Source organism: Copadichromis virginalis, linkage group LG16 (genome assembly GCF_057382275.1).
Source record: "Copadichromis virginalis isolate Kocher_CV1m ecotype Utaka linkage group LG16, C_Virginalis_male_GT1.1, whole genome shotgun sequence".
Lineage (NCBI taxonomy): Eukaryota > Metazoa > Chordata > Actinopteri > Cichliformes > Cichlidae > Copadichromis > Copadichromis virginalis.
Genome location: NC_140633.1, coordinates 40,983,601 through 41,007,347, shown reverse-complemented (window position 1 = coordinate 41,007,347; position 23,747 = coordinate 40,983,601). Strand labels below are relative to the sequence as shown.

General features: G+C 45.2%; 1 protein-coding gene across 19 annotated transcripts in view; it reads left to right on the top strand.

The window, feature by feature from the left end:
• Positions 1-22,095, top strand: part of LOC146691423 (titin-like) — a 175,371-nt gene extending 153,276 nt beyond the window's left edge. For 18 of the 19 annotated variants that reach the window (XM_085434860.1, XM_085434849.1, XM_085434859.1 and 15 more), the window contains 27 exons: positions 53-337; positions 439-738; positions 845-2,911; positions 3,035-3,337; positions 3,427-3,732; positions 4,191-4,481; positions 4,596-4,895; positions 5,863-6,168; positions 6,282-6,584; positions 6,749-7,030; positions 7,113-7,706; positions 7,846-8,133; positions 8,291-8,590; positions 8,679-8,981; positions 9,104-9,406; positions 9,497-10,081; positions 10,173-10,475; positions 10,943-11,242; positions 11,530-12,105; positions 12,363-12,668; positions 12,764-13,369; positions 13,502-18,606; positions 18,719-18,875; positions 19,221-19,711; positions 19,797-19,950; positions 20,149-20,469; positions 20,741-22,095. In XM_085434860.1, the coding sequence (XP_085290986.1) occupies positions 53-337; positions 439-738; positions 845-2,911; positions 3,035-3,337; positions 3,427-3,732; positions 4,191-4,481; positions 4,596-4,895; positions 5,863-6,168; positions 6,282-6,584; positions 6,749-7,030; positions 7,113-7,706; positions 7,846-8,133; positions 8,291-8,590; positions 8,679-8,981; positions 9,104-9,406; positions 9,497-10,081; positions 10,173-10,475; positions 10,943-11,242; positions 11,530-12,105; positions 12,363-12,668; positions 12,764-13,369; positions 13,502-18,606; positions 18,719-18,875; positions 19,221-19,711; positions 19,797-19,950; positions 20,149-20,469; positions 20,741-21,033 (15,728 nt within the window). In that variant the 3' untranslated portion in view covers positions 21,034-22,095. The remainder of the gene's footprint in view (positions 1-52; positions 338-438; positions 739-844; positions 2,912-3,034; positions 3,338-3,426; positions 3,733-4,190; positions 4,482-4,595; positions 4,896-5,862; positions 6,169-6,281; positions 6,585-6,748; positions 7,031-7,112; positions 7,707-7,845; positions 8,134-8,290; positions 8,591-8,678; positions 8,982-9,103; positions 9,407-9,496; positions 10,082-10,172; positions 10,476-10,942; positions 11,243-11,529; positions 12,106-12,362; positions 12,669-12,763; positions 13,370-13,501; positions 18,607-18,718; positions 18,876-19,220; positions 19,712-19,796; positions 19,951-20,148; positions 20,470-20,740) is intronic. The other variant, XM_085434843.1, reaches the window with a different exon arrangement.
• Positions 22,096-23,747: the final 1,652 nt, after the last annotated feature.

Sequence of the window (23,747 nt, the reverse complement as noted above, 5' to 3'; positions counted from 1 at the left end):
ATAGCTTACTAAAGCTGCCCGCTGTAAACTAATGCCTTTTTTCCCAAACCAGCTCTTCCAAACATTGAGTTTGGCCCAGAGTACTTTGAAGGTTTGACAGTCAAGGCAGGAGACAGCATCAGGCTAAAGGTGACCATCACTGGACGCCCAGTTCCCAAAGTTGTCTGGTTCCGAGAAGGTGTGGAGATTACAAAAAAGATGATGGACATTATTACAGTTCCTGGATCCAGCACCCTCTTTGTCAGGGATGCTGATCGTTCACACTGTGGGCGCTACACTGTGGAAGCTACCAATGGGTCTGGAACCAAAAAGGAAAACATCCTTGTTCAAGTCCAAGGTTTGCATTTTTGAAAGTTTTCTCCCTATACTTCAGTATCAATATTTACCATTCTATTCATTTGTATTCTAACTTAACTTTCTCACAACTATTTGACACAGATACACCTGGCGAGCCTGTTGGACCGATCACTTTCAGTAACATCTCAGAGGGCAAGTGCAGTCTGTCTTGGAACCCACCAGAGAAAGATGGTTGTTCTGAGATTTCACATTACATCATTGAGAAGCGTGAGACAGCCAAGATTTCGTGGGCATTGGTGTCTGATGAATGTAAGGAGTGCACCTTCCACGCAACCAAGCTCATTAAGACTAATGAGTATCAATTCAGGGTCTCTGCTGTTAACAAGTTTGGAGTTGGCAGACCTCTGGAATCCAGTCCCATCATTGCACAGATGCAATACAGTAAGTTGTCATTTTGGAAGGTTTTAAAAATCAACATATGGAAGTTTTCAAATCTATATTACATTTATTTAGTCATTTCCACTCACTATTAAAATTGTTTCCCCAGCCACTCCTGATGCTCCAGGCACTCCTGATGCAACTGAAGTTACAGGAGAAAGCATCACCTTGTCCTGGACTCCTCCAAAATCTGATGGAGGAAGCCCGATTCATTATTACATCCTGGAAAAACGTGAAAAGAAGACTGTCCGGTTCTACAAGGTGATCACCAAGAAGCCTATTACTGACTGTGCACATAGGGTTATCAACCTGACAGAGGATATGGAATACGAGTTCCGTGTTATGGCTGTAAATGATGCTGGTGTTGGAACTCCTAGCAACATCTCTTTACCCATCAAAGCCGCTGAGCCAAAAGATATACCTTGCGCTCCATCAGTGGTCTGTGTTTCGGACTCCACCAGTACCTCCATCAGTTTGGAATGGACCAAGCCTGCTGACGATGGAGGCATGGAGATTCTTGGCTACATAATTGAAATGGTGAAGGGAGAAGAGGTGGAATGGAAGAGAGTAAATGAGGAGCTTGTAACTGAAACAAATTATGTGGTGACAGGTCTGCAGACAGGGGCTGAGTACAAATTCCGTGTTGCAGCTGTCAATCATGTGGGTAGAGGTGAAGACAAGGAAATTCCAGAGCCTGCTCAGGCAGTAGATAGGCTAACAGTGCCACAGGTAGATATTGATGCTGCCTTTAAGCAGACACACATTGTCAAAGCGGGAGGTTCAGTGTGCTTGGGCATCCACTTCAGAGGAAAGCCTATTCCTACTGCCACTTGGGTGAAGGAGGAAGGAGAGCTCAGTGTCATGTCAGAGGTAACAACTACTGATGGTTACAGTTCTCTGAGCATTGAAAACTGCTCTAGAAATGATACTGGCAAATATACTGTAAACCTAGAAAATTCCAGTGGTAGCAAGGCTACTACATTTGTTGTAAAAGTCATGGACACTCCTGGACCTCCAGAGGCTGTTGCCTTCATGGAGGTGACCAGAGGCTCAGTCACACTTATGTGGAAATCTCCTCTTAATGATGGCGGAGCCAGAATCCATCACTATATTGTTGAGAGGCGTGAGGCTAGCCGCCGCACTTGGCAGCAGTCCGGTAGCAAATGCACACAGCACTACCTAAAGATACAGGACCTGCTGGAAGGAGTGCCATACTTCTTCAGAGTCTCAGCCGAGAACCAGCACGGTGTGGGTGAGGCATTTGAGCTGACTGAGCCTGTCATTGCCACTGCAGCACCATCAGCTCCAAAGAGACTGGATATCCTCGACACCACAGACAACTCTGTGTCACTAGGCTGGCTGAAACCAGAGCATGATGGCGGTAGTCGCATTCAGTGTTACGTCATTGAAGCTAGGCCAAAAGGTACAGACAAATGGGTAGTTGTTGGCAACACCAAAAATCTGACCTATGTTGTCGAAAAGCTCAACAAGGGTGATGAATATGACTTCTGTGTGAAGGCTAAGAATGAAGCTGGTTATAGCAAGCCCAAGGAAACTCTGGCTCCTGTGCTGGTCAAAGAGCCTCACATTGAACCTGCTGCTGACCTCAGTGAAATCACCAACCAGCTCATCACATGCAGGTCTGGAAGCACTTTCACCATCGATGTTCCAATCAGTGGCAGACCTGCTCCTAAGACCACCTGGAAGTTGGAGGAAATGAGACTGAAAAACACAGACAGAGTCTCAATCAAAGTTACTAAGGACAGAACCAGTATCTCAGTTAAGGAGGCCATGAGAGGAGATGGTGGGAAATACCATCTGACTCTGGAGAATGTGGCAGGAACCAGAACGTTTACTATTGAAGTTAATGTCACAGGCAGACCCAGTCCTCCAAGTGGACCAATAGAAATCTCATCAATTACTTCTGAGTCCTGTGTTGTTAACTGGCATCCACCAGAAGATGATGGTGGCACTGACATCACCAACTACATCGTAGAGAAGCGTGAATCTGGCTCAACGGCCTGGCAGCTCATCAACTCCAGCGTGAAGCGCACCTCTCTCCACGTCAGTAACCTGACCAAATACATGCAGTACACATTCAGGGTCTCTGCAGAAAACAGATTTGGTGTCAGCAAGTCCACTGAGTCTGAGACTATTGTCGCTGAGCATCCTTACAGTAAGTGTTACTCTATAATGTTACTTTTGAGCTTATGAATTTATAATATTCATTTCCATCCTATTCCATAAGATTCTTATGTTGAACTTGAATAAAACAGCAATACCTAATTTCTGATCACAGCACCTGCAGGTCCACCGACAAAGCCTATAATCTTTAATGTCACTGCTAATACAATGACACTGCAATGGGAGGAGCCCTACCATGATGGTGGAAGCAAGGTGACTGGTTACTGGATTGAGAAGAAGGAAAGGAACAATATCCTGTGGGTGAGGGAGAACAAGATCCCTTGCTTTGAGTGCTCTTACAAGGTGGAAGGTCTGGTGGAAGGCCTGGAATATCAGTTCAGGGTTTATGCCATGAACAGTGCTGGACTGAGCAAAGCTAGTGAGGCCTCAAAGGGAGCAGTTGCTCAAAACCCTGTTGGTGAGTTTAGTATCACACCATGAAGAGTTACTAAATTAATATGTTTTTAGACAAAAATGTCTGACAAACATTGTTGATTTGTTGTTTAGATCCACCGGGTAAGCCTGAAGTCACCAACGTAACAAGGACCACAGTATCCCTGAAGTGGTCGTCTCCACTGTATGACGGTGGCAGTCCAATTGTGGGCTACATCATTGAACGCAAGCCATACACGTTGACTGGCGAGGGCCGCTGGCTGAAGTGTAACTACACCAACGTGACTGACAACTTCTATACTGTTACTGCGCTGGGAGAGGGAGAGCCCTACGAGTTCAGGGTTATTGCCAAGAATGCCAACCAGGTCTTCAGCAGACCCTCTGAGTCCACCGGCTCTGTGCAGTGCAAAACTGACTTTGGTAAGATTTGAGACCATGACACAGTTTCATCAACATGCCACAAAATAAATTCACAGTAAAATGAAACTTGTGTTTTCTGCTAAATCAGTGTAAGCAATCAAACCGAGTCCCCAAAAGTTGATTCTGTTCATCTGGACGTTTTCAGTGGGAGAAACATTTTGTCACTCATCCAGGTGACTCCTTCAGTCTCAGCTGACTGCAGGTTTCCCCAATCTTATAACCAGTACATTTGACTCAGTGGTGCTAGTTTCAGCCATTATGCAAATGTACTGTTTATAAGACAAAACGTTTCTCCTACTGAAAACGTCCAGATGAACAGAATCAACTTTTGGGGATTTACTTACCTGGATGATTGAGCATGCATCAAGACAACCAAACCAAGACCAAAATATTTTCAAGACATGTCAATTCAGTTTAAACAAAGTTTCAAAACCCTGTACTTCATAACCACTTGACAGAGCCTCCAAAGGCCCAGCTTGACAGCAAGCTGCTCTCTGAAACTGTGATGGTCCGGGCTGGTTCAGACCTGGTTCTGGATGCTGCAGTGGGTGGAAGACCTGATCCTAAGGCTTCTTGGTCCAAGGGTAACAGAGAGCTGGACTTGTGTGAAAAGTACCACTTGCAGTATACCCCGACTAGAGCCATGGCCATCATCAAATTCTGTGACAGAGATGACACTGGAAAATACATCCTCACAGTCAGGAACGTAAGTGGAACCAAAACTGCAGAAGTCAATGTCAAAGTGCTTGGTGAGTGGCTTTTTATTTTTAACCATTTATTTTAATGCATTCACAAATTACACTGGACGTGTTCATTTTGAACATCCTAGCATCTAAGCATTCGTACATCTGGCTTTCTTTCAGACACACCTGGAGTTTGTGAGGGCAGCATTGAGATCAGTAAGATAACAGAGGAATCCTGCACTCTGAGCTGGAAGCCTCCTCTTGAAGATGGTGGTGATGACGTCTCTCACTACATTGTGGAGAGGCGTGACACAAACAGACTTAACTGGGTAATAATGCATGCCGAATGCAAGGAACTGACCTGCAACATCACCGGGCTGATGAAAAACACAGAGTACCTGTTCAGGGTGCGGGGAGTCAACAAGTACGGGCCTGGAGTCTATCTCCAGTCAGAGCCCATGGTCGCCAGAAACACCTTTAGTAAGTATAACAGCCACATCCTTATGAAACAATACCTAGTTAGTTACTGACATCATCGTACAATCCGAGCGCTGCTTTTTTAAATGTTACACAAAAAACTACAAGAGAAACCCACAAGTACTGGTAGTACCAATACACATTCATTTCAAGTTTTCAATCAGACTGGTGATCGGTAACCAGATTTTCTTTGTTTGACAAAGACTATCTGTAATACATTTCCTAATTCCTTCACCCACATTAGGTCTGTTTCAGATTTCCAGGATTGAACAGTGTGGGTCAGAAAATGCCCTGGCATCATAAAGTGTGAGATACAGATGCTGTTAAACATTTGGCAAACGAGGCGAGAAGTAATTTAATCTCAAATAGTGGGAAAAATACAGTCTGTGAACACTGAATTACATTAGAGTATGCTGACCATTCAAGGTGATAGTTTTGGTATTTTTCAAACTTTTATTCACACTTCACCTCCCAGTCTACCCAGAATACATCTGAAAATGCACCATTCAAGTTTTGCTGGATGGTGTGAAGTTAAAAACCCAGCTTCTTAAAGAAGGACAGTAAATGTCCCGACAGTTTAAGGAGCTGTGTGATGTTTTTGCTGTGCAGTGGAGTCCTAAACAACTATGCCTATGTTGTAACAGGGTGCAGGCTTAAATGTCCACTGTAGTTGTTGGAAAGCACTGAGGAATGCTGAACTGATAACTGAAAAATGTTGAGATACTAGATAGTGCAATCATTTTTATGGTATTAATGCATCCCACCACTGAAAGAGGGAAGTCTGTTTCATTTTCCTGTCCCAGAAGTATTTCTTTTTTCTTACGCTAAACAAAAGTAAATGGAGATACAGAAGCTGTCAGGTTTGTGCCTCCATATAATCAAAAGGTTTTTGATGTATTTTGATTTGCAACAATAGTTACTCTAGATTCTTTGTAAATTAACTCTGCATCACCTGTCATCTCTCCTGCAGCTGTGCCATCTCCTCCTGGTGCTCCAGAGATCCTGGCATCAGGAAAGGACTTTGCCACCATTGAGTGGCTGAAACCAGAGAGCGATGGAGGTAGCCCATTGATCCATTACTTAGTCGAGAGACGTGAGAGAAAGAGTGCTCGCTGGGTGAAGGTGAACAGAGATGGTGCTCACTTAGACACCACGCTGAAAGTGTCCGGTTTGACTGAAGGCAACATCTACCAGTTCAGAGTGACGGCCATCAACAAGGCTGGAGAAAGTGAGCCCAGCGAGGTTTCTCTATATGTTGTCTGCAGAGTGCCAACATGTAAGTCGAGTTTGTTCAGTAACAAAAACTTCCACATTTTTATCCATTTATATTGAATTATCAGTGAATGCATCATGATATCTCTACTATATCTTTTTATGCTGTTCCTTCAGGTACCCCTGCTCCTCCTTCTATTCCTCGTATCACTGACACACACGCTGACAGCATCAGCCTGGCCTGGTCCCGACCCGTAGAGGATGGAGGAGCTGATGTGATTGGCTATATTCTAGAGATGAAGGAAGTGGGAGCAGAAGAATGGAAGAAGGCCCATGAAAAGACCCTGCGTACCACAGAGTATGTAGTAACCGGACTTTCAGCAGGCAAGAAGTACTGCTTCAGAGTGGCCGGCATTAACATTAATGGTACAGGAGACTTCAGTGACCCATGTGCTGAGACCGAGCCAGTGGAGAGAATTGGTAAGTAAAACTTTAGAAAAGCATAAACTTAAATGCATTTGCATTTGATTTTGTTGTGCCATTTCTTCTTCCACTACAGTTTATTTGCAAGTCTTTCCAGATATGGTAACTTTGACATTACTTTATCACCAAGATTACAAACCTATCATTGTCACCTCACACAGAAACTCCTGACTTCGAGCTCCACGATGACCTTAAGAAAACTATCTGCTTGCGGTCCAGTGGCTCCCTTCGCTTATTTGTTCGTGTCACTGGTCGTCCTGCTCCTACAATAACGTGGAGCAAGCCTGGTGTTGACCTCCACAACAGAGGCTTCATTGAGGTCACCAACACTTCCACCACTCTCATTATTGACAAAGTCAACCGCTACGATGCTGGCAGGTACACTCTGGTGGCGGAGAACTCTGCCGGGAAACAGGAAGTCAGCATTTTGGTCAAGGTTTATGGTAGGTTGAATGGATTTTTTTTAATGTGTTACAGAAACTTTTATGAACTGGCCTTTTGAGTAAAGTATGTGCTTTTCTTTAGATACTCCTGGACCAACTGGGCCAATCAAAATGAAGGAACTGACCAAGGAGTCTGCAACCATCTCTTGGGATGCTCCAACTGTGGATGGCGGTGCTCCTGTCAACAATTACATCATTGAGAGGCGTGAAGCGTCCATGAGAGCCTACAAAACAGTCACAGCCAAGTGCAGTAAAACATCTTACAAGATCGATGGCCTGATGGAGGGCATGCTGTATTATTTCCGTGTTCTCCCTGAGAACATCTATGGTATTGGAGAGCCCTGTGAGACACCAGATGTCATCCTGGTTTGCGAGGTGCCTCTGCCACCACAAAAATTGGAAGTGATCGATGTCACCAAGAGCACTGTCACCCTGGGCTGGGAGAAACCGGAACATGATGGTGGCAGCAGACTGATAGGTTATGTCATTGAAGCCTGCAAGTTTGGTACCGACAAATGGATGAAGGTGGCTACATTGAAGCTCACAGACTTTGAGCACACCATTGAGAAGCTGAATGAGAAGGAGCAGTACTTGTTCAGAATCAGAGCCATCAACAGCCGAGGAGCCAGTGAACCCAAAGAACTTGTTGCAGCTGTCACTGTACAGGAACAGAGAGGTAACAAACAAAGCCAACTTGTACTACTTGCAGTTAAAATGTTTTTACAGCTTAAGGCAAAGAAAAATTGACAAAAACTCACAAAGTTGTTGTTCACTTTACACTTTTTCCTAACTATATTTTAATCTCTCCCTTCCAGTAATGCCAGTAGTGGACTTCTCTGGCATTCCTCAGAAGGTTGTCAATGTGCTGGCTGGCAAGACCCTGGATCTGGACCTGCCTATCATCGGCAGACCTCCTCCTGTTTGCTCCTGGTACTTTGGTGACAACAAGATAAAAATCACAGACCGTGTCAAGATCAAGAGTACTGGCAAGTTCACCAAACTGACGATGTCTGACACCACCATCGATGACACTGGTGACTACACCCTGGAGGTGAAGAATGCTGTTGGTGTCATCACTGAGTTCATCAAAGTCGTCATTCTCTGTAAGAAACCAACCCTGATTTAGTATTGCTTATATTTTTGCTACCAAGTCAAGTCTAGCTATTTCTGTATTGGCAGTGGTATAGGTAATATTAACATTTAGCTTTACGTACATTCAGGTGAGTGTAACGTTTAATTTTATGAAACTTTATTTACTAGCTAAACCTGATGAGCCAAAGGGACCCATCAGGTTTGACGAGATTGATGCCACCACCGTCACTTGCAGTTGGGATCCTCCAATCAGAGATGGTGGAGCTCCCATCAGTGGCTATGTGGTGGAGCAGCGTGATGCCCACAGACCTGGTTGGGTGCCTGTCTCTGACTCTGTCAGCCGACCAATGTTTAAATTTGATAACCTGATCGAGGGAGATGAGTATGTCTTCCGTGCAGCTGCTGTGAATCATTACGGCACTGGAGAATTCCTGCAGTCTGAGATTGTCACCTGCAGAAGCATGAAGAGTAAGACCGCTATCATTCCCTTAAATATTATATTTGGTTGATACATATGATGGTAACAGTGGTAACATGTTTTCCCTTCCCTCGTCAGATGTTCCTGGACCACCTGGACGTCCAGTTGTTTTCGATGTTTCTCGTGATGGTATGACTGTGGCTTGGGAGCCGCCAGATGAGGATGGTGGCCTTGAAGTTTCTGGTTACATCATTGAACGGAAAGAAGTCAGGGCTGATAGATGGGTGCGTGCCAACAAGAACCCCGTAACCATGACTAGATACCGGTCTACTGAGCTGATCGAGGGTCTTGAGTACGAACACAGAATCACTGCCATCAATGCCAGAGGACTTAGCAAGCCAAGTCTGCCATCTAAACCAGCAGTGGCAACAGATCCCATTGGTAAGACAACATTTTGATATAAATCTAGAATTTTAGACATATGTGTGTGACATGACTCTTGACATTGAAAGTCACAAAAGAGCAACAGACTACATACTGATATTGTTCTGTTCCCCAACCAGATCCACCTGGCTGTCCTCAGAATCCAAGGATCACTGATACCACAAAGTCCTCTGTGTCACTGGCTTGGAGTCCTCCTGATGATGAGGGAGACGCTAGGGTAGATGGTTACCTGATTGAGATGCAGAAGGTGGGCACTATGGCCTGGATCAAATGCAACACCACACCATCTCTAATTTGTGAGTACACTCTGACCAACATGCCACAAGGAGAGCAGTTCAAATTCCGTGTGATGGCCTGCAATGCTGGTGGCTCTGGAGAGCCCGCTGAAGTGCCTGGAACAGTTACTGTGACTGAGATGCTTGGTAAGAACAAACAGACTTTCTCCAAGATGATGTGTGTACAACTAAAACTAGTACAGAATGGACCTAACTTTTGGTATCAATATTTTCCAGAATCTCCTGAATATGACCTGGAGCTGAAATACAAAGATCTGTACGTGGTCCGCTACGGAGGAGTGCTTAGATTATCTGTACCCATTAAAGGTAAACCTCAGCCAACCTGCAAGTGGTCAAAGGATGGCGGTTTAGTGTCTGCCAGGGCTATGATTGCCTCCACTGAAGATGCCAGTGAGCTTGTAATCAAGGGAGCTGAGAGGAGTGACTCTGGTGTCTATGATCTCCTGCTGGAGAATAAGGTTGGCAAGAAGAAAGTCCAAATCAAGGTGAAGGTCATTGGCAGACCAAGTGCTCCAGAGGGACCAATAGTCTTTGAGGAGATTCAGGCCAACTCTGTCAGGCTGTCCTGGAAGGCACCTATTGATGACGGTGGCTCAGAAATCCTTGGTTATATTGTGGAAAGACGTGAGGCAACCAGAAATGCCTGGTATACTGTAGACTGTAGAGTGACTGAAACTCAGTTGCTTGTTAAGGGCCTGAAGGAGGGAACAGAGTATCACTTCAAGGTCACAGCTGAAAACTCATTTGGTATCAGTGCATCCCTGAAGTCTGAACAGCCACTGGTACCCATGACTCCTCTCTGTAAGTACTCCTTGTTTTGTTTTTTGTTTTTTTCAAACCCTTCAGGCTTGTATTCAGAAACAATAAAAAAATTCCCCATCTTTCAAATCAGGTTCCCCTGAGCCTTCAACTACCCCACCAGAGATTATGGATGTCACCAAGAGCTCAGTGGCACTTGCATGGTCCAGACCAAAGGATGATGGAGGATCTGCTATCACTGGTTACTTTGTTGAGTACAAGGTGGTGTCTGCTGAAACATGGTCCCGTCACGAGGCCAAGATAACCTCCACCATGTTTACTCTACCTGGACTCACCCCAGATACGGACTACCAGTTCCGCATTGTTGCTGTCAATGACATAGGCGAGAGTGAGGCAGGTCCTGTGTCGGACCCAGTCACATGCAAAGATCCATTCGGTGAGTCTCATGTCCTTAAAAGTTTTTGTTAGGTTTGGGGTTTGTTTCTGCCACATGCAAATTTTCAGAAACTAGAAGTGGGTAACTTTCGTCTGGAATTTCACACATTTTGGCATTACATTTTTTTGTGAAAGCTTTTGCATTTAGGTATTCCCAATAAGCACACATTTTAGAAACATGAGGGGGCCTTGAGCTAGCATAAACCCTACCACTAACCCGTGATTGGTCTTTGGCAACCAATGTTAGAAGTGAAATGCACTAGGTCGCTGAGGGATTTTAAACAGATGTGTTTAAATTACATTACATTACAATCTTATGTAAACTTATGTAATCAGTGTAATGAGTTGCAGTTGTACAATCGATTACTTGATCTTGTCAGTATATTGAAGTAGGTAGGTGGGCTCTCTCGCTGTGTTTTAAAAAGAGAAAAAAACATTAAATAGGCTCACCCTTTTCTCTCCTTTCAGACAAGCCCAGTCAACCAGGTGAAATTGACACAGTGAACGTGAGTAACAACAACATAACAATCCGCTGGCAAGCTCCAGAGTGTGATGGTGGAAAGGAGGTCCTGGGCTATTGGGTGGAATACAGGAAGTCCACAGAGAGCACCTGGAAAAAGTGTAACAAGGAGAGACTTAAGGAAAAGGAGTTCACGGCACGTGGACTAGCTGAGGCCACAGAATATGAATTCAGGGTGTTTGCTGAGAATGAGACGGGAATGAGCAGGCCTCGTAGGACTGCCACATGTATCAAAACCAAGCTGACTTGTGAGTACCTAAGAATATATTTATTATTAAATTTATATTTATTTACAGGGATAATACCTAGAAACATTCCTATTTGGCAACTGGTGATATACCACTATATACAATGTATGCACACTGGTACAGACCATATCCATGGGTATGGTTATAAGTTATAATGTTATAATTCAATACAATACTATTACAAAAAAAATAACCAGTATGAAAAAGACATATTTAGACAGACTTACCATATATAGAGTATGCTGTTTATTTTTTTATAAATATGCTTCTTTGGTTTGTTTTTCCAGCTGAAACTAAACCAAGCCTGAGAAAAGAAATGGATGAAGTAACTGCCAAACTTGGCCAGCCTGCAGTTATGAAGTGCCAGATTATTGGAAGACCCGTTCCTGAAATAAAGTGGTATCATGCAGGCAAGGAAATTATCGAGTCTCGCAAGTACGAGATGAGCTCTGACGGCCGCAACCACTCCCTGTCAATTATGACTGACCAGCAGGAAGATGAAGGCGAATACACCTGCAAGGCCATCAATGACGCTGGAGAAGCAGAGACCACAGGCATGTTGGTTTTGGAGGCGGCGCCATCATTCCACCCTGACTACCCACTGAAGGAAATCCATTTTGCTGGCCTCGGAACTACTCTGCGTATCCATGCTGTTTACATTGGCCGTCCTGAGCCAAAGATCATGTGGCTGCATGGGGCAAAGACTCTGGAAAACACAGAAGATATAAGCATTGAGACCACTGAGCACTACACACATCTGGTCATCAAGAACGTGCAGCGCAGAGTCCATGGAGGCAAATACAGAATAAGACTGCACAACCACTTTGGCCGAGCTGACACCGCATTCAGTGTTGAAATCTACGGTATGTTCTATGTTAATTACCTCCAGAAATTCAATTCAGTTTTATTCCCACAGCACCAAATCACAACAACAGTCGCCTCAAGGTGCTTTATATTGTAGGGTAGACCCTACAATAATACATACATAGAAAAACCCAACAATTGTATGACCCCCTACAAGCAAGCACTTTGGCGACAGTGGGAAGGAAAGTGCAGCAATGCATACATTTGTAAGCGTGAAATTATCCAATTTGTAAATATATCATACCTCTATTCCTAGACAAACCTGATATACCTCAGGGTCCCATTGTTCTGGATGCCCTGCTGAAGAACTCAGTGATCATCAGCTGGAAGCCTCCCAAAGATGACGGTGGCTGCATGATTACGAACTATATTGTGGAGAAGCGTGAGGACAGGGAGGGCTCAGAGTGGGAACTGGTGTCGTCATCCATCAATGGCACATCCTGCCGTGTGCCCAACCTCATCGAGAGTGCTGGATACTTCTTCCGGGTCTATGCCCAGAATCGCTATGGCAACAGCGAGCCACTGGAGCTCACTTGCCCGATCCTCATCAAGAGTCAGCTGGGTATGTTTAATAAAAGGCAATATTTCACAATGGGTCACATATACAGAGATGCGAAATACTGACAGTGGTTTCATAAATATATACTCCTTTCACAGAGAGACCATCGCCACCTCTATCACCAGTTGTTTCTGGAATTACTAAGGATTCCTGCGTGGTTTCCTGGAAACCCCCTCTCAGTGATGGTGGATCCAAGATCAAGAGCTACTACCTGGAGAAGAAGAACAAAAAGGACAGGCGGGAATGGACTGAATGGACTCCAGTGACCACAGATGAAATCAAACAAACAGTCTTTTCTGTGAAGCGCCTGACCGAGGGTGTTGAGCACATCTTCCGTGTCAAATGCGAGAATCTTGGAGGGCAAAGTGACTATAGCGAGGAGACCACTCCCATCATTCCAGCCGCAGCTGTCGAGATCCGTGCTCCTGCCTTTAAGGAGGAGCTGAGGAACATGAGTGTCAAGTACAAGAGCAATGCTACCCTTGTGTGTAAGATTACAGGACAGCCCAAGCCTGTAATTAAATGGTTCAGACGAGGAAAAGAGGTCCATTCTGATGGAAAGAAGATCAAGATCCAGGAGTTTAAGGGAGGTTACCACCAGCTGGTCATCACAGAGGCTGACGAGGAAGACTCCACTGTTTACCAGATTAGGGCCACCAACCAGGGAGGCTCCATCTGTGCCACTGTCTCTCTGGATGTTGAAAGTAAGCTCCGAAATGCTGTCTTACACAAAAAAATAACTATGAAATGTAAAAAACAAAAAACAATGTAATTATAAGAGCTATTTAGATTCATATATATCATGAAATCTCAAACAACTTTTTCCTGATTTCTAGTTCCTGCCAAGATCAACCTGCCAAAGAATCTGAAGGACAAGGAAGCCATCCCTGCCCTGCGTGGAGAGGTGGTTAATATCAAGATTCCTTTCAGTGGAAAACCAGATCCTGTCATCACATGGCAAAAAGGACAAGATCTAATTGACAGCAATGGACACTACCAGGTCATTGTCACCAGATCATTCACTTCTTTGGTGTTTCCCAATGGAGTGGAGAAGAAGGACGCTGGTTTTTACATCGTCTGTGCCAAGAACAGATTTGGCATTGACCAGCAAACAGTTGAGCTGGATGTAGCTGATGTGCCTGATCCTCCACGTGGTGTCAAAGCCAGTGATGTCGCGAGAGACTCTGTGACACTGAACTGGGTGGCACCAGCAAATGATGGTGGCAGTAAGGTCATCAGCTATATCATTGAGAAGTGCCCCACCACAGCTGAGAGGTGGCAGCGTGTTGCCCAGTCCCGTGACACCCATTACACAGTTACCAATCTGTTTGGCGGAACGAGCTATCAGTTCAGAATTATTGCTGAAAACAAGTTTGGACAGAGTGCCCCATCTGAGTCAAGTGGACCTGTCATGACAAAAGAGGACAAATCCCGAGTTCTGCTCTATGACAGGGAGGTTGATGATACAGGATATGTCCCCAGGAGCAAGGCTCCACACTCTGATGCCAAGAATCTGCACAACAAATTTGCCATTGCAGAGGAATTGGGCAGAGGGCAGTTCGGCATTGTCCACCGCTGTGTTGAAATTAGCTCTGAAAAGACTTACATGGCTAAATTTGTCAAAGTGAGAGGTGCTGATCAGACATTAGTAAAGAAAGAAATTGCAACACTGAATTTGGCCAGACATGCCAATTACCTTCTCCTCCACGAGTCCTTCGACAGCCCGGAGGAGCTGGTGATGATCTATGATTTCATCTCAGGTGTTGACATATTTGAGCGCCTCAGTATAGCAGAGTTTGAACTTAATGAGCGTGAAATTGTTAACTACATCAGGCAAGTCTGCTCAGCTCTTGAGTTCCTTCACACTCAGAGTTATGGACACTTTGATATCAGACCTGAGAATATTATATACACTACTAGAACCAGCTCGAATGTGAAGATTATTGAGCTGGGACAGTCCAGACACCTGACTCCTGGAGACCAAATCAAGATTCAATATACCACAGCAGAGTATGCTGCCCCTGAGATCCACCAGTGTGACATGGTTAGCACAGTCACTGACATGTGGTCGGTTGGTGTTCTCGCCTATGTGCTTCTCAGTGGCCTTAATCCGTTCACAGCTGAAACCAACCAACAGACGATCGACAACATTTCCAGTGCAGCCTACAGCTATGATGATGAATCCTTCAAGCAAGTCAGTGTCGAAGCACTAGACTTCACAGACCGCTTAATGACAAAGGAGCGTAAGCATCGGATGACTGCAGCTGAGGCACTGGCACATCCTTGGCTCACCAAACCTGCAGAGGAGATCAGTGCCAGAGCAATCCCAACTGGCAGGCACAAGAGATACTGCCAGACAATGGTGAGGAAAGAGTGGAACACTGTTGTCTCTGGTGCCCGTGTGGCTAGCGGGGGTTCCATTAGGTCTCAGCGTGGCGTCTTTGTTGCTAAGGTGAAAATTGCACCATTTGAACATGGTCCTCTTGCAGGGCAGATTGGCCACGCAGTGGTGAATGAGGGTGACAACGTGAAGTTCATTTGCAACATTGACAACTATGATAGCACTACTGAAGTAACATGGTACTGTGGTGTCAAGCAACTTGAAGCTAGTGACAAGTATGAAATTGAATATGAAGATGGTCTGGCAGTAATCACCATCAATAAGGTCACAAGAGCAGATGATGGCACGTACAGATGCAAGGTTGTAAATGAGTATGGTGAGGACAGTGCCTACGCTGAGCTGTTTATCAGCAGTGTTAGGTCTTACCGCGATTTCTTCACTGCCCGTGTGGTTAAGAGAACAAAGCGCAGAGTAGATACTGCCAGAATGCTTCAGAAGCCACCAGAGTTTACACTTCCTCTGGTCAACCATACAGCTTATATGGGTGAGGATGTGCGCTTTGGTGTTACCATTACTGTGCACCCTGAGCCTCGTGTCATCTGGCACAAATCTGGACAAAAGCTTATCCCTGGACATGATGAAAGGAAATACACTTTCATCAGTGACAAGGGCTTGTACCAGCTGATTATCCACAATGTGGAGACCGAAGATGATGCAGAGTACAGCGTTGTGGCCCGTAACAGGTATGGGGATGACAGTTGCAAGGCTCGTCTCACTGTTGTTCCTCGACCTAAACCAGCAGATCTCACCCTGAGGCCCATGTTTAAACGTGTGCTTGCAAATATCGATTGTAAGGAGGGCCAGGACATACGTTTTGAGATCAGAGTATCTGGTCGTCCATCACTGAAATGGGAGAAGGATGGCACGCCTTTAGCCTTTGGACCATCCATCGAGGTTGTCCATGAGGGCCTGGATTACTACATTCTTCATGTGAAGGACACTCTTCCTGAGGATTCTGGTGTGTACAGAGTTACTGCTACCAACTCTGCTGGATCCGCCAGTTGCCAGGCCACACTGAAAGTGGAGCGCACCGCTCATGTAAAGAAGGAATATGAGCCCAGTGAAAAGGAGAAGCAAAAGATTGCCAGAAAGGAAGAATTAGACAAAAAAGTTAGGCTCTCTCAGATTTTGGCTGGCACTGTTGTCACCCCCCTACCACCTGCAGCAGTAGAAGCTGTCAGGGAAGCCGCCACCATGTTTAAACCTGCTGTTACAACTAAGAAGGGTGAGAAGACTGAAGCTGAGATACAGAAAGAGAAAGAGGAGAGGAAGAAGAGAGCAGATGAGAAGAGACTGCGTATGCCCTATGTTGTCCCCACACCTCGTATCGTTAACCCAGCTGTTCTTGAAGAAGATGTAGAAATAAAACACTTCAAACCTCTTTCTGACATGAAATGGTATAAGAAATTGCGGGATCAGTATGAATTCCCTGAGCCAATGGAGAAAATCCCACAGAAAAGGATGAAGCGTATCCGTCTGTCTCGGTGGGAGCAGTTCTATGAGGTACCAATCAGGATTAAGGACCAATATAAGCCAAAGTGGCGCATTTCATCTATGACTCAGGATGACTTGGAGACTGTGAGGCCAGCAAGGCATCGCACTCCTTCTCCTGAGATGGAGACCTACCACAGAATCAGGAGGAGGTCTCTAGGTGACCTGTCAGATGAGGAGCTGCTGCTTCCTGTGAATGAGTATCTGTCCATGAAGAGAACTGAGGAGGAGAGGCTTCGTCTGGAGGAAGAACTGGAGCTTGGCTACTCCGCTTCTCCACCTAGCCTTAGTCCAGTTCGCTTTGAGTTGTCTGCCCTGCGTCCCTCATCTCCTAGAAGGACCTACGGTGACGATGAAGAGGAAGAAGAAGTTCACAGATATGATTCCTACAGAATTCCATCCAAATATGAGGCTGGCCCAAGTTTTGTTGATCTCCGCCAGCGTCATGACAAAACAACTTATAAACCTCCAAGACAAAAGCAGAGGGTGTATGAAGAACGAGAGGACCAGGAGCTGCTGCGGCCACACACGACTGCTCAGAGAATCACCTCTTACAAGAGTGAACTCAAACGAATGGAGTTTGAGGAGAAGACACGAATCTCACAAAAGGAAAGCACTGTTGCTGTTTCAAGAATCTCTGAAGTCACAGAATCTGAGCACCTGACAGCTTTTACCTCAGAATATATCCCTAAACCAATCAAAAAGCTCCCAGAGCCCGTGAGGAAAAGATCCCCTACCCCAGAAAAGGCTGTCAAGACAGATGTGACACTCCCTAAGGTTGACTTCATGTCCAGGTATGAGGAGAGAAAGCAGGCTCTGAGATCAGAGAGAAGATCTGTAGAGAGAAAGGTTGAGGTGGTGACACAAGCACCCTTCAGCCTTGACCATCCCCCACGGATTACTGTCAGGATGCGATCTCATCGTGTACCTTATTGGTCCAACACAAGATTTACCCTGAATATCCAGGCCAAACCTGAACCTGAGGTCAAGTGGTTCCACAATGGAAAACAAATCCATGGGAGCAGCAAATATACCATGACCAACATCAGTGGAGTCCTGACTCTCCAGATCATCAACTGTATGACTGAAGATTCTGGCACCTACCGTGTGGTTTGCAAGAATGCCAAAGGAGAGACTTCTGACTATGCCACACTAGATGTAGCAGATGAATACGCTGCCTTCTCTTCACTTCGCAAAGATGAGGAGCCTCCATCTGCCCATCTGCCAGAGATGACCAAAACAGAGGTATATCACGTCTCATCCTCTAAAACATCAGTAACGGAAGCTGTAACTGAGACTGTGAAGGAGACCACTACTGTTGTTGAGAAGCCAAAGGAGAAGCCCAGTGTCCCTGCCAAAATTCTGACTAAGCCACAGTCCCTCACTTTAGAGGAGGGACACACTGCCAGATTTGAATGTGATGTGGATGGCGAACCAGCACCTTCTATAAGCTGGCTGCGTGAAGGAGCAGTTGTTGCTCCCTCTGCCCGACACCACATTGTGTCTACTCAGTACAACTCCTCCTTTGAGATCTCCTCTGTTGAGATGTCAGATGAAGGCAGCTACACTCTCTTAGTCGAAAACGCTGGAGGCAAACAAGAAGCCCATTTCACCCTGACCATCCGGAAGTCTGAGTCAAAGGAGAAAGTGGTTGCCCCTCCCAGAATAACTTCTCCAGAAGCTAAATCCCCTCTTGCAAAGTCCCCTGAACCGGTCAAATCTCCCCAGAGGGTGAAATCCCCTGAGCCAGTCAAGTCACCACAGAGAGTGAAGTCTCCAGTCTCACCAAAATCCCCAACACCAAAATCTCCAACACCCAAATCTCCAACCCCAAAATCTCCTACTCCCAAATCCCCAGTCACATCTCAGAAGGAACGAGCGATTTCTCCAATCAAGCCAAAGAGAGTGATGTCACCGCCTCTTGGAAAGAAGCCGTCCTTCTCTGTTGGGCTGAGTGACATCACAGCGTACTCTGATTCTGCTGTGAAGCTGTCAGTAAAGTTGACAGGAGAGCCCACACCTACAATCTCGTGGATGAAGGATGGAAAGGTAACCTAATCAAACACTTGAACTATTCCAGAATTTGTTTTTAATAATATTTGAGGGAAATGCATCATATTTACCTTATTTAGAAATCCAGTCATATTTTCTGTATGGGCAGGTTTTGTCTCAAGGTGGAAAGTATGAATTATTTGAGGATTCTGGCTCAGCTCATCTCGAGATCTATGAATTGGAGGCCTCTGATAGTGGGGTGTACAAGTGCACTGCTACAAACAGCGCTGGAGCAGTTTCAACTATGTGTACTGTCAGTGTACAAGGTAAGTCTACACCTGATTTGTACACCTACAAATGTTTAAACCAGAGGTGTCAAAATTACGTCTGCATTTCAGTGAAATTGGCGACTGCAGAATTTTTAAAAATTAGGAGCTGGGTAAAGTGATACCCATTTTTATTCTCAGCCATTTTCCATTGTGTTGGACAAAAGGTCCAGGCCTTAAACCTCATGCGTGTTCTCCCATTTAACTCCAAAGAGTCGTGCTGACAGATTTCTTTCTTTATCACAGCAGCTTTTTCGTTATCATGTGGAGATGGCTGTAAAATGAGTTTGACACGCCTAGTTTAAACTCTTTCCTGACATAATGTCTTTCTTATGTCTTTTCTAGGCTCAAAGAGCTCCAAAACAAAAGCTGAAATCTCTGAGGAAGTTGTAAAAAGAGAAATGATCCATGAAGAAATCTCATCTTCTGTAAAGGAGGTGAAGACCTCCCACAGCCAGATGTCGATCACAGAGGGCCAGTCTCTAACACTGAGGGCGAGCGTCCCTGGTGCCTCTGACGTCAGATGGATCCTAAACGGGGTTGAACTGACCAACTCGGAGCAGTACAGATATGGAGTATCTGGAAGTGACCACACCCTAACCATCAGGACGGTGACTGAGCATGAGCAGGGGATCCTCACGTGTGAGGCGCAAACACAGCGAGGACTGGTCCGGTGTCAGTTTAACACCACGGTCACCACCAAGCGATCAGACGCGCCTCATTTTCTGGTGCAGCCCAGGTCCCAGAATGTTAATGAAGGACAAAATGTGAAATTCATGTGTGAAATTGCAGGAGAGCCTTCTCCTGAAGTGGAGTGGTTGAAAGACAACATGATTGTGAGTGTTTTCTTCAGAAGATTTATGGAAATCAGCCAGTTGAATTAGTCTTTAAGCCAATTCTAAATTACTTAACTGTTTGCAGATATCTGTCACATCAAACTTGAAACTGAGCCGCTCTAAGAATGTGTATACTCTGGAGATACGTGAAGCCACAGTTGCAGACAGTGGGAAATACACAGTAAAGGCCAAAAATCAGTTTGGACAGTGCTCTGCAACTGCGTCCCTCAACGTCCTCAGTAAGTTACCGCCGCTGCGTTTCAGACACCGTGTCACAGCTTGTATGCTAATGAGTCTTGGACTGCACCAAAGTCACTATTTAGTGGAAATCCAAGGCACTTGAGCATCCTCAGCTTACACTCAGTGTACGCAAATGGTTTGCAGTAACTGTGCACATTGTGATATGAGCCATGTGCTTGTCATCTGCATCCTTACAGCTCTTGTTGAAGAACCGACAAAAATTATAATCGCAGAACAAAGAGCTTCTACTGACACTGCAGTGAGCATGCAGAAAAGATTCATGGCCTCCTCAGTTCACATGGAAGCAGCTTCCATGCAGGCCAGCAGTGTCAGCAGCAGCTCCCGCTCTGCTGCTGCCGGGTTTTCATTTGAGAGCATGTCTGCGACTAGCATGTCAGCCACGATGGCCGAGTCGGTGGTTTCCATGAGCTCCAGGAGCACGATGATGGAAATGTCTGCTCATACGCATGCCGAGTCCTCGTCCTCACTGAAGGCCCTCACCACGGGGATTAAAAGAGGTGAGACGACTTTCAAAATGTGCATGTAAACTCAGACAGCAGGACCCGAATGAGTTTCTGTGTGACAGCAACTGTAATGGTGAAAGCATTGTGGCATTTCTCCTTTCCTCCTCTCACTGTTATCATCAGCTTATGATTCAAATATCTGCACTGATATGTTTGCAACAACATACGAGGGAAGACAAACACATGGTCGTCACCAGCAGCCTGCTGTTCTCACACAGCCTTTGACCGTAACAGAGTCTTCATCCAACGTTCTCTTCTCTAACAGGCACTCCACCAAAGGTCGAAGCTCTTCCAGAGGATGTGTGCGCAGAGCCGGGGAAGTCTCTAACCGTAGTGGGGATGTTCTCTGGAGACCCCACACCCTCTGTCCAGTGGGTCCGCTCAGGTCGGACGCTCCCCAATGGGGATGAGCGATACCACGTGGAGAATACCACTGACCTCTCCACCCTCGTGATCTCTGCAGTGAAGGAGGCTGATGCCGGAGCGTACACCCTCAGACTGTCCAACGAGCTCGGCTCCGACTCTGCAACCGTCAACATTCGCATTCGGTCCATGTAAAAAGGAAGACAAAGTCAATTCACGTCCCCCGTTTCCCTCATCCAGAACCTCTTTATTTAGTGACGCAGCACCAATAATCCTACTTGATAAAGATCTGGATTTCTGTTCTTGTAAATATGAACTATTTTTGACATTAATTTATGCCAAACTAGACTAAAGTCTAAAGTTGTTATAAAATGTGCCATATTGGACAGTTATGACTTAGGATTTTTGACAGACGTTTCTGTGACATGTACATAATGTATATAGCCGAATTTAACGGTTATGGGAAATGTATGCATTGTTATTTATGACAATATAATATTAACTGAAACAAAAGAACAAATGTTTGAACAGGAGAAAGTTTCCGCTGGAACGAATACCCTGTGAAACCAAGAAACTAAAATCTGTGCCTCAACGGTAAGTTGAAGTCTTTAAGATTGCCTCGGCAGGTAGAGAGGTTCCCTGCTGACGTTATAAATCAGAAACAGAAGGACAACGTTTTTTATTTTATTTTATTGTTTTTTGGACGCGCTCCTGAGCGTGGGATATTACAGTTTCATATGAATTGTACCATGAGCGTAAGACCCCGAGTGCTGTTTTCATTACCCTCGTGTAAGCAGCGCAAAACGGCCTTGCGCTCAGACCGACTGTGTCGTACCACCACAATTTGATGACCGGCTCCGAGTGTGAGCGGCCTGCACTCGGAGCGTTAAGATCATTTTAATGAAGAGCGCTGCTTCTGGCGCAGGACGGCCGGCCTGGCTTTGGAAAACAGAACATCTCCTGGCCAAATAAGTGAAGAGAAAGTCAGAGCCGGCTCTTCTGTGCAGAAGCAGCGCCGTCTCTCGGAGGACAGTTAGCAACATGCTTTGTGTGTTTGAGTGTTTGTAGCTTTTAGTCGTTTCACCGTGTCAGTAGTCAGGGTTTCCTTCGTTCGCCACAGGGACTTCATGTCCCGTGAAGAGAAAGCAGTTAAGTCTCGCCCTGCACTTTGAGTTCATTGATCTGTTGATGTAGAATTGTTTCCTCCTCCTTGAGATTTGTGCATTACTGATTTAATAAAGCATGATTTCAGCACTACACACACGCTCGTCTGGATTTATTGTGTGGAGATGATGGAGCATTTTCACAGTGATCTGAGGATTTCCTCCCGATTTTCCCATTCAGATAATTATTACATTCAGGTGGATTGAAACATGATAATTCAGTGAAGTTAATGGGACTGTGCTCTATTTAATGACTTTTATATAGTTTGTTATTCAGTGGCCCGTTGCTTGTTGTTTGTCACATACAGAAAACAAACCTTCACGTCAGTGTTGTTTTATAATATTTAACTGTCAGAATAAAGTAACCCCTGGATATCAGGGCGAGTTACGAGCGGTTTACACGACCAGGACCAGACTGATGAGTCTCCGTGGGAAATATGAATGTGAATGTGGGATTAGACTAAGTCCAGTTAAACAAATAACCTAATGATCTCGCCCAGGACCCCATGCCCCGGAGCCAGGCTCTGGAGGGACTGCTCAGGTACACCTGCAGGAGGAGCCATACAGGTCTGATGTTCCAGTGTAGAGACGTGGACCATCACCTCTCATTTAATGGGCTAACAGTCCACCGTTAGCTTCAGCTGCACACAGCCTCTACAGGTCTTCCTCAGTGGGCCCATCTTCATCATCTGCCACAGTTCCATCCATTTCATTTGTCACTCTTTTTCTGAAGGGCCAATCCCACCTGTAAGGGGAGTTTTCTCAAAGATGTGATTGGGCCAGCTTGGTGTGAGTCTAGAGGGTCTCAAACTCGCGGCCCGTATCACCCCTACTTGTGGCCCGTACATTGACATGAAAAAATATAACGCAGTTTGATGTTTGACTTTTTTTTGTTAGGGGGGATTTGTTTGTTGTTGAGTGCAATGTTAAAATAAGTTATTTAAAAAACCCAAAAATGATTGAATATGAAGGCAACATGAGCAGAGAGCACAAACATGCTGAGGGATTGGGTGTGTTAGCTCAGTGAGAGTCACAACTAATGTGTACACTTATGTCTGCACTTTTATTTTGTTAAATACGAACACAATGATAACAGAAGTGCTGCCAGGTGTTCATTTGGTGACTCAATGAAAGGCTTCAGTTTGTTAAGAGGGGGGTAAAAAAGTGTGTGTTTTTATACAATATTTGAAATTTAAAAAACCAAACATTTTAGGAAATCTTTGTGGGTGTTTACTTGTTTTGTTTTGTTTGTACTACTTGAACACTAAAGTGGCCGTCCAATGAGACGACAGTGCCATACGGCGCCAACTTAAGAAAACACCAGCAGTAGGAAAAACGCTGCAAAAGCACACAAAACACAACGGAAATAGGAAAAAACACAAGTGTTTCTGGGGAGACAATAACCCGACGGACCAGTTACAGGAACCAAAATATAGTAAGAATTGAAAGAAGTGGGGGATCTATCTGTTTTGTGAGGAAAGAAAAGATGAGAGGTAATAGTGTTAGCCTGACTATTAGCCTAAAGATCCGTCATCAGTATGATATGAATCATGATAAAACACGCCTACCGTGTTTTGGGTTCCTGCAACGGGTCCGTCGGGTTATTGTCTCCCCAGAAACACTTGTGTTTTTTCCTATTTCCATTGTGTTTTGTGTACTTTTGCAGTGTTTTTCTTATTGCTGATGTTTTTTTTAAGTTGCAGTCTGTTTGGCCTCTCAGGGCCACCGTAGTGCCAGCAGTGGCCC